At 41.1% G+C, this 11,342-nt stretch overlaps 1 protein-coding gene across 1 annotated transcript in view; it reads right to left on the bottom strand.

Annotated features, from left to right (window-relative positions):
- Positions 1-783: 783 nt before the first annotated feature.
- Positions 784-11,342, bottom strand: part of EFHC2 (EF-hand domain containing 2) — a 234,049-nt gene continuing 223,490 nt past the window's right edge. The window contains exons 14-15 of the mRNA XM_069204192.1: positions 5,442-5,547; positions 784-1,025 (exon numbers count right to left, since the gene is read on the bottom strand). Coding sequence (XP_069060293.1) covers positions 930-1,025; positions 5,442-5,547 — 202 coding nt within the window. The 3' untranslated portion in view covers positions 784-929. The remainder of the gene's footprint in view (positions 1,026-5,441; positions 5,548-11,342) is intronic.

Raw genomic sequence — 11,342 nt, 5'->3', positions numbered from 1 at the left:
ACTGCCCATGGCTCATTGAGGGTGGGACCCCAAAGTCTGAGATTGGTCAAAACCCTGAGAGGAACAAAGTTTTACTTTGTCAATAAGGTACTTCATGGACTGCATTCATTTCTAAAAGCATCATACTTGGCAACAAGATCTTAAGACCAACTAAAATGTAGCACGTGTTTCCCTTGTGGGCCCCTTGAAATGTCACTTTCGCCAGGCCTGGGAAATGTAGGACTTAGCTTCAATAGGAGTGATGTTAAGTACTGGAGAGGTGTATGGGGGCATTTCCTTGTATCCCACCAACACAATCTTAAGATTTATAATAAGGTTACATTATTGCTCCCAACTTGAGCCCTCATTTGCCTTTTCTCTGGGTAGTGGTAACAGACCAAAATACCTAATGTTCCCCTGGCCCTTCTTTGTGGAAAAAAACAGTTGGTAAAGTGTTTTTTTTCACTTGAATTTAATGTTCACCTTTTCATCAGAAATCAGTCAAATCTCTACATTTTCCACCCAATTTGGTGGGTGCTAAAAAGCTTTTTAATATTAATAATAAATAATATTTCTCATTGTAGTCTCTAAACAACAGTTCTGTTGCAGACACAGTCACAAAATTATAAAATAAAATTAAAAGGAGTCTGCAAGGAAAATACATCATCTAAGAATAAAAGTATAATTGTGTGGATCACAAAAGCTGCATTTAATCCCCATTGCTCCTCTGTTCTAGCAGTCACATGACTAATGGGCTGGAAGAAAATCATAGCTCTCTGTTCCAGGGCGAGAGAAACACTTAGCTTTGAATGGTTATTTTTATTTAATTTAATGAACACAATATAAATGTATGTGTGATGTTTTATTTCCGAAAATAAGACTGCTTTTAATTTCCAATAGTTATATATCTGAGCATATCTAATACAAAAATAGTGAGGTCATCATGACTTTCAATCTTGAAGGCCGAAGAGATCTTCCAATAGGGGCATGTAAGAGATGCATTTCACAGCATGGGAAGTATGCTGACCACAGTAGTCCGCTTCAGGCTGCAAATAAAAAATAAGATAAACTCAAAACCACATTTTGGAAAGAAGATGAGTTAAATTTTTCAAATGTGTTGGCCGTGTTTGTCCATCTCATTTACAAGCATGTCACTGGATTGCAATTGATAATTACTCAATTGTTCTGATGAATTTGGTCTGTGGAATGAGCAGCTCCACATTCTATAGAAAATATATGTGCATTTGTATTACTTGCACCAAGGTTGCTTTTCTTCCCAACAATTCTGTCCTTATCCTGCAGCTTTCGACCCAATTTAAAAACCTGTTTTCTGTCAGTAGTAGTGTTTCACTCCTGATTTATGTGTTACTTACACCTGAATTTCTGGGAGTGATTCACAAAGCACTTTTTGTCAGTAATTGTATACTACTCCAGGCTTGAGTGGAACTTCCTCCTGACCTACCATGAGGAAGGCATGCCTACTCGCCCACGTGTTTACAAAGATCTTTCTCGACAGATGAGTATGTCTTACATCTGGGAATTTAAGAGCATGCCACACCTGGGTCTGAAAGGTAGACATCAGACGAAGGTGCAACCTCGGGTTGATGGAGAATGATTATCTTTAGATGCTGGGTATTAGTGACCACCTCCAGCTACTAAATGCAGACAGGCACAAGGTAGAATCAGGGGTTGGTAAGACTATTGTTTGCCATGCTAAAGAAGGACTGTTGTTTGCCCTGCTGGAGTAAGAGCATGATAACAGAACTACAGTGCATGCAATGATAGAGGTTTACAGTGTAAGACATGTAGAATGTTTAGTAGAATGAAAAAGGATAGTTTTAAGATAACCATAGATATTGTGTCGGTGGTTGCATGAAATTGGGCAGCTTTGATGTTGAGTGAAATTATTACAAATCTGACAGCCCTCAAATTTAAGACTGGTTTCAGAAGGAATTAAGTGATATTCATTTTTAACTCATCTATGCTGCTGCTTTCACACTGAGCACTGACAGTGTAAAGCATGTGTTCCTGGGACTTTTCACAGTGCTTCTTCACTTATATAGCTGAGGGCTAAGGAGTCTGCAGTTGCTCAACTGTTTTAACATTTTAGCCTACCATCTATTGCGTGTTAGATGTTTGTGAACTGCACCCCGCTTTGGATTCAGACCACACAGGACTCTACATCTGTGCTGGTACCGTTAGTAAATGTGCCTGGCTGGAGCAAACACTCATACAAACCTACAAGTGATCTGGACACTTCTGTGTGATCCTGAGAAACAATTGTATTTTCCTTACCCGCTGTAGGTGCCTCAAATCAGAAATGGACCACAGCACACTCTTTTCCTTCAGGATCAGAAAAAGCTTGCATTGAAAACCAGTTCCATCCTGCCCTAGTAGTGCTTGCCTACGTTTGTATCTTCCATTGTGTGTGCCATGCCATGGTTTGTAGATTTAATTGGCAGAACTGGATTTTCTCTGCATGATAATTTTTCCGGAGTAAGACTGCTTAGGGGTGGTAGATAGATGTCTGGCAGAACGTTGCATGGTTGGTTTGTAACTTTAGTGAACTAAACTATTTAAATGTTCCCAGTGCTTAATTTGTAAATAAAAACATACCGGTGCTCCTCCTCTTAAACACGCGGCTGCTGCAATTAAATGTGGGAACACTGAATACTGAGGCAGCGTAATCCTGATGCAAGCTCGGGCCTCTTTCACCTGTTTAAAGCCACTCCCTGCCCCTTCAACTCACTCGTGCAGCTTCCTGCTTTCTCCCATTGGGACGCTTTATTGTTTATCTATTCCTCAAGCTTTCCCGTATGTGTCTTTCGCTTGCAGCAATTGCTTGAGGCAGAAGAATAAGTGCCGGCCCTCAAAAAGAAGTGCCAGTGCTCCACACCGGAAACAACCAGCACAAATTAAGCACTGAATCTTCCAGTAGGAGAGTGTTCCCCTGTGTGGTGGTGTGCTAAGGACACACAAGACACCTAGTCATAAAGCTATCTGTTCGTGTAAATTAAGCCAGCATGCACAAATAGCCTTTTTACAACTATAAAATCACTCTGCAATTCACAAAATGTGTTTTAAACCTGAGACTTCCAGAATCACTCAGCATCTGCAATATCGACAAGACCGAAGCAAAGGCTCATATTTTCTTGCTTGATGTTTAAGGGCAAAAAGTTAAATAAATATACTTGGTAAGAAAAAGAATATATAACTGTGAAGCTAATTGTTTACAGTTTATATTATCACAGTTCAAATGACATGTTTCCAATCTTTTTTTTTTCTTCTGTAAACGCTCTTTTCGCGCATTTTTTATAAATTACTTTGGATGCGTTTCGTTTCAGGGCTCTCAAGCACTGTATTAATGTATAAACCATTTAGTTATGATCACGTTTTGTAGTTCCTGTCCTAGGACTCTCTTCACGTGGCCTCAAATTAGAGCTCACGCATCTTGAGCTAACAATTGCTTTTTTAAACAGATTTTCATGCGAATTTAAGCCTTGGCTGTCGAGTTTGGTAGCTGGAATAGAGTCCAAAACATGTTGCTCGGTTTAAAAAGACTTAAAGATTTCTATGAACTCACCTGTAAAGTTTTAAAGTTTTTATGCGTTTATTTGGATCACAACCATGTATTATAAATGTATATACCTGTTTTTATACTTAATTCAATAATGATATGCCTTTTAGATTAAACAATAAACTTGATTTGGGCTATTTAGTATCTCATATCATCGGCATATTGAAAGGGGGACACATTTTGGCATCTTGCTTTTGGAGGGCAGATTCCGCTGTTTGCCAATATCTGCTACATAAAAATGAAAGATTGAGAGAGCCAACACGCATCCTTCTGTTTGTTAAGTTTGTTAAAAAGAGAGGTATTGCAAGGAAAAATAACTTACAGAGATATGTCACCATATAGGGGCATATTTATACTCTGTTTGCGCCGGAATTGCGTTGTTTTTTTTGACGCAATTCCGATGCAAAACTAACTCCATATTTATACTTTGCCGTTAGACGCGTCTAGCGCCAAAGTCAATGGAGTTTGCGTCATTTTTTAGCGTGGACACCTACTTTGCGTTAATGATATGCAAGGTAGGCGTTCCCGTCTAAAAAAAATGACTCCGAGGCATGTGCGCCGTATTTACACTCCCGGGCAAAAATCACGCCCGGGAGTGGGCGGGTCAAAAAAAATGACGTCCAGCCGCTTTTGCGTCGGTTTTTAGCGCCTGGTCAGGGCAGGCGTTAAGGGACCTGTGGGCTCGGAAGAAGCCCAGAGGTGCCCTCCCATGCCCCCAGGGACCCCCCCTGTCACCCTTGCCCACCCCAGGAGGACGCCTAAGGATGGAGGGACCCATCCCAGGGAACATAAGGTAAGTTCAGGTAAGTATTAATTTTTTTTTTTTTGTGGCATAGGGGGGCCTGATTTGTGCCCCCCTACATGCCACTATGCCCAATGACCATGCCCAGGGGACAGAAGTCCCCTGGGCATGGCCATTGGGCAAGGGGGCATGACTCCTGTCTTTGCTAAGACAGGAATCATTTCAATGGGGGTTGGGAGTCGAAAAAAATGGCGCAAATCGGATTGAGGCGATATTTTTGCCTCAGCCTGACTTGCCCCATTTTTTGGCGCCCAAGCTCCATATTCCCCTACGCCGGCGCTGCCTGGTGTACGTCATTTTTTTTTATGCACACCAGGCAGCGCTGCCGGCTAACGCCGGCTAACGTCATTGAATAAATACGGCGCCCGCATGGCGCTTCAGAATGGCGTTAGAGGGTGTTAGATTTTGTGACGCACAACTGCGTTGGCGCAGTTGTGCGTCGAAAAGTATAAATATGGCCCATAGTGCCTGGTAAGATTCCCCAGGTACTTAAGGCCCGTATTTATACTTTTTTTAGTGCTGCATGTGCGTAATTTTTTGACGCAAAAGCGGCGCAAACTTACAAAATACAATTGTATTTTGTAAGTTTGTGCCGCAAATGCGCCGCTAAAAAGGGATAAATACGGCCCTTAGACTGCTCTAAAGCTTATTGTGATCAATGCCTTAGAAGCCAATTTTAAAATCCATGAAACACATATACATTGACTCCCCGCAGGGTAGTTTATTAGAATTCACTCAAGTTGTCCAGGAGTGGCCCTGTTTCCTCGCAAACGCTTGGAATCCTTTGTGAATTACAAAGAAATGGAAATCTCCACCCACACGTGGTCATACACCTGCGGGTGCAAATGTTCGATTTTTTTTGGCCCATCGGTCACAAGATGTCCAATGCCAAGACAAAGTGGCCTCTTTTGGAACCCTGCCCTTTGAAACGGGTTTTTGTAAAACTATTGGAGAAGAAACACTTGGCTTGAAAAACAAAGGAGCATGCACCTGCATTTAGGATCAATGTAAATGTATTCAAATGATGGCAGCTTAATCATATTAATGGTAAAATATCTTTCTGCTCTGAATGAGACAACGTACCTGTACGGGAGGCTCCCGAATCTGACAGACGTCAGCTGACTTTTCTCTCCAGTTCAGGCCCTTCGACAGTTTTTGGTAACATATCTTTCCGAGTTCGTCTTCATATCTACAAAGCAGAAGTCGGAGACTTGGCATGTCATTTTAAACTCCAATTGCTATGATAAATCACAAATTATGCACTGTTTCTGTATGTATCTATTCTCAGAGTATGTACTCTAGAGCCCTCGGTAATATTCCAGTTACAGAGATACAGGCTTTTCGCTGTTTTCTATGGCTTTAAATGTTGCAAACATAGAGCCAACAGTCAAACCATTGCAAAGCTTTTCCCACCCTAAATCCACTTCTAAATTTACACCTCAAAAAGTATGCGTAAGTGTCACAGATGCCATCCGAATGTAAAAAGAGGTAAAGAAATAAAGGCTTTCTGAGCTCCGAAAGAACCAGATATGCAACTTCTGGAAGAACCAGTCTGTGCCGTATCTTAAATGGAGTTGTCTGCTCGATCAGTTTGACACAGGCCTCCAAGACAAGCCGCAGCACTCAGGCCTCCAATCAATATGCAATCCCAAAAAAATGTTTTATTCAAGAGAAACTAGCCAGCGTCCCAGATTATTATATGAGAAAGCACTCTGCTAGAAATGTATTCAAATGCATAAATGACTTTCATTCAAAGAATTTAGCACTAGCAAAGACCTAAAGTGCACAAAATGTAGATTTTCAACAGCACTGGTGATCAGAAAATCTGGATTTTATTAAACACACAGATGCTAATATTATGCAGTAAATCGTTTATTGCCACCACTGAGCAGCCATTATGAAGCCAAAGAACTTAGAACTTTAAAAGATTCCAAAACTTATAAACATCCCCCAGCAATCAGTTCCCTTACTTCTTTTATTGTAATTGCGAAATAGTGCTGCAAAAGACCAATCCTTAAACACAGCCCTCCAAAACTTTAAAACTTGTTTCAAACAGAGATTTCCCAATCTTTCGTCACTATCCAATGAATCTCATCACCATACTAAACTTGACCTGAAAAAACCCCCAAACATTTAGGGGCAGGTTTAAGAGCCCCTAGTGCCTCCTTGCGCCACATTAGCGTCATTTTTTTTTTTACGCTAATGTGACCAAACAAGACCAAAATCGCTGCACCACATTTACAAAGTGTCGCAGTGCATGCATTGCGCCACTTTGTAACCCTTTGCTCTACATTATGACTGTGGCAGGCATAATGTATGCAAAGGGGGCATTCCCCTGTTAGCGAGGCTGAAAAAATGGCGCAAATAAATCTAAGTGTTTTACTTGCATCATTTTGTTGCCACTTTTAATACCTGCTCAAAGCAGGCATTAAAAGGAGGCACACCCTTGTTTACAATGGGCCTCAATGAGCTCTGCAGGATTAGAGTAAAAATGTTTTATGCTAATCCTGCAAAACTCGGAACTAGCATAAAAAATGTTGACACTAGTTCCCTAACTACTGCCATGGTGCACCATATCTTAGATATGGTGCACACATGGGGCATAGGGGGGGTTGCTAAGGGGAACAAGAAAAGTGACGCTGCACTGGGTGCAGTGCCACTTATGTTAAATCTGCCCCTTAACATATTAAGGAAGAATAAATACTGGGAGGAATAATATAAGCATGAGTGTCTTTAATAAAATCCAGATTTTATGACCACCAGGGCTGTTGAAAATTTCCATTTTATGTCAAGACCCAAGGCCTACATTATGCATGTTCAGAGCTTTGCAATCAAACAGTTTGCAGCACCTTCTGCAGGTTTGAAATAAAAATGCCAAAACACCGAATCAGACAACCAATTAGCACACTGCAAAATATTTTTCACCCATCAAGCAAGCTTTAGAAGCAACAGCTCCCCTAAACACATTCACATCCACATCAGACCTACATGTTAGCTTTTTCACCCATCTAGCTAGAGTAGGAGAGGAAACTCCTTACAAGGTTGCTTAAACAGAAATAAGAAGCTGAGTCTCTCCAGACGGTCTTAAAAACGTTGTTCTACTCTCATACTCTTTCACGCATTCAACCACACACCATTTCTTTCTCTCTTCAAAATAAGGGCAGAATATTGAAGTTGAATACGTCTTTATTCTTTGTCTTAAACACAAATCTCTCAAACTTAGTTTGTCATTTCAATACCAACTCTCAATAAATCTCAGTACTTTCTCAACATCCCAAATGGAATTATACTATCACCCTGGAGGTTTATTAGTCCTGATAATCTTTCAGCGTCTTTTCACTAAAATATCCTGACCAACTGATAAACCATTTACCATAATATGTCCAGCTGTAATTCCCGACCTATACATGTCCTCTGTTCTGTAAACTAATCCTTCAGCATATAACTCAGACCAATTGATTATCTGAACTACATCAACTGAAACGGGACCAAGATGCCACTCCATACATCAGCAAACTGATTTATTCCATGCCAATCATTACGCCTTCCTAGTTCCTGATGTCCAAGACTCTTCAACAAATCTTGAAGCTTCTGATGAAAGCCCTGGCTTTCTCCAAACTCTCCTGAAAGAGTCCAGGACACCAACGTTAGCTGATCTGACTCTACCAGATTGTGAATCTCTCCCTGAGGACCTCATAAGATTTCTGGAAACCTCAGAAGCATCAGAGTAAAGTCTACACTCATTTCCAACATAATTGGATACCATGCCTGAGACCTTCACAAAGGAGTGACCACCACTACTCCCAACTTCCATCTGTGTATCATACCTATTTATCTGTTACCTTGCCTATCATTGCAAACTGTAAAAAAGAGTGTGGAAGAAGATTCTTCTAATTCTGAAGGAAAGCATCAACTCCCCCCGCCTCTGACCTCCAACTGAAGAGCCTCTTCAACTGGGCATTCAGTGTTTTTAATAAAAGATCCACTTGAAATGGACCTTTTAGTTTCTCTATTTCCATGAAAACACTCTGATCTAGCATCCAATTGCTTGCATCAAGGAAAGTCCTTGATGACCAATCTGACACTGAATTCCTCAAACCTGGAATGTGTTCTACCTGAAGCCTCAGACCTCTCTGAAGACGACACTCCCAAAATATGTTTGCAAAATCCACTAAAGTCTTCGAGCGTGCACCTCCTGGCCTGTTGACATATCTCACTGCTGAAACACTGTCCATCCTGAGCATCTGACAGTTTTGTCTGCAAAACGTTTTACAGCAAAAGATCCTGCTAATGACTTTAAACAATTTATATGCAAATGTTTTTCCTGATCTGTCCAACGACCACCAATTCTTTCTGATCCACATCCTGCACCCCGTCCTTCCAAGCTCGCATCCGATTTCACAGTCAAATCCGTATTCTCTCCAAAAATTACACGCTCATTCCAGGCTTCGATGTTCCTTAACCACCAAGTCAGTTCCTCGTTTGCTTCCAAATTTAGACAAACAGTTTGTGAGTAGCACAACCCACTACTTAAGTGTTTCGCTTTCAACTTCTGTAATGTCCAATAGTGCAAAGGGCCTGGAAAAATAGCATGGACTGTAGAACACAAAAAGCCCACAACTCGAGCTAATATCCTCAGTGAAACCATAGTTATCTTCAGAGTATTTCTTATCTCTTTCCTTATCCTCTTCAATTTCTCCTTCAGTAACCCTAACAAACATTCCACCGTATTTACAAAAAACCTAGAAATTGAGTTTGTTGCTTCAGAACCGATTTCTTTCTGTTTACCACAAAACCCAAACCTTCCAACATATCTACACCCCACTCTGTATGTGTTTTCAAAAGTTCTCTGTCTCGATCCAAGATTAAAATATCATACAAATAAATAGTCAAAATAATTCCCTCTCTCTCAGATATGCTGCCAAAGGACAAAGAACTTTCCTAAAGCAACATATTGCTGAGGATAGGCCGAACGGAAGCACACAAACTTACAAATCTGCCCCTTCCAAACAAATCTCAAAACCCTCTGATGTTCCTCCCAAAATGGAACCATAAGATATGCATCCTTCAGATCCAATTGAGTCATCCAATCTCCCTTCTGTAAAATATCCTTCAAAAAATGGATACCCTCCAATTTGAAAGGAAGATAGACCACCTAATCGTTTCATTCCATTACAATTATAACAGGCCTCAGTCCCTTCTCTTCCAACACCACTGCACCTTTTGAAATCAATTCCTGTATTTCTATATCTACTGACCTCATCTGACCTGAAGTGAAAATTATACCCCTTGGTAACCTTGTCTGAACCAGTTCCTCCACAAACTCTATTCACAACTCTCGTACTGTTTCCAAAACCCAAGGATCCTTTGTTATTTGAACCCATCTGTGATCAAACTGGGCAACTCTGCCACCCAATTTAAGGGGATAACAGAAGGGTCAACACTTACCTGAAGATCCTCGGATCTTTCTCTCCCCATGAGCATCTCTTCCACGTGCTCTTTGCCTCTCGGGGTAGAAACTCCCAGACTGGTAGGAGCCTTGAGTTTGGAAGCTTCGAAAGCTTCTTGCAAAGGAGCCTCTAGTAATCCATTGACTCCGGCCGGGAAACCAATCCCGCATTCTCCCGGCCATTCCAAAAACATGTTCTTGGGACACTTTTTTAATGTCACTCTGTGACTTCTGCAGGGAGCAAAAAGCCCCCACAAACCTTGAAAGATCCTTAATAAAAGCATCTCCAAATAATAAACCATTTGCAGAAGGACCTTCTTCCTTATTAGCTAACTCCACAAGTTTTGGCTCAATCTTAAACAGGAGACCTATCCTCCTTTCAATAGAAGGAGCTGTACTTGCCGTGCCTAAAAGGTACATCACTCTTTAAACCCATTGACACAATTGGTCCACATCAATTCATATATTATTAAAATAAGCCTCTTTTTTCATATCAAAAATTTCAGTTAAAGAACCCACTGCATCAAGAAGCCTGTCCTGACAGGATCTTAAACCTCTGTCAAACTCTTTCTCAGGATTCTGACACCTTTTACCTGGAAAGAAAATACTTTTAGGATCCAACTCTGGAGTAACTAAGACTCTATCTGCTGAGACCTCAACCTGACATGCACTTCTTTTGGGATTTCCCAACTAATCGAAAATATATATTGGCCCAATGGGTCTGTTAACGCTTCATCATCCTTCACATTCGAGTGACAATCACCTTTCCGCTTTGAATGGCCCCCAGTAACCTTCAAGTTAAAGGTTTCCTGTTCCAAATCCTCAGAATCAAAGTCTGAAGGACAACTAATTTCAACATCCCCACTTACTCAGGATTCCTCACATGACACAATTCTATGTTTTTGACCATTGGACTTTCTTTCCTTTATTTTTCCTTGGACTTTTTTATGCCCCTCATGTGTGCCCTCAGCACCATCTTCATGTCTGACATCACAGATGTCATGCTGCTCTGCCTCTGCAGATCTCCTCTTTTTCTTAACCACTGCCGTGGCAACATCCAAGTGCTTTCTTTTTCTTACCCCCTTTCTTTAGATTGAATTCTGCCTCATTTGCTGACCAAAAACATTCCTCATCTAAAGCTATAATTTGTTTGAGTAATAGCTCACATTTGTTGTCCATTCCGTTAGACATGTCCACAGTAATCAGCTCAATTGCTTTATTAAGCTTTTCCTCCAGACTCAACCCCGGAGAACCTTCAGCCTGTTCCGTTCTGCTAACTGATTGCTAAATCAGCCTGCCATAAAAGATAGGAAATAATTAACGTACAAGTTACTTACCTTCGGTAACGCATTATCTGGTAGAGACTCTGTCTAGCTGCAGATTCCTTACTTTAGAATTTCCTAGTGTCAGCTTGGAATCCAGAATTTTTTGCTGAGCAGTACCCTGCATGCGCCATCGGGTGGCATTGGTTGGTTCCGCGTGGCGTCATCAGCATCGTTGGAGCTGTCTGTGATGTCACAGCCACCTATAAAGGC

This window comes from Pleurodeles waltl, chromosome 8, assembly GCF_031143425.1.
Source record: "Pleurodeles waltl isolate 20211129_DDA chromosome 8, aPleWal1.hap1.20221129, whole genome shotgun sequence".
NCBI lineage: Eukaryota > Metazoa > Chordata > Amphibia > Caudata > Salamandridae > Pleurodeles > Pleurodeles waltl.
The sequence above is the reverse complement of the archived record's forward strand: the minus strand, read 5'-3'. Positions and strand labels throughout refer to the sequence as shown.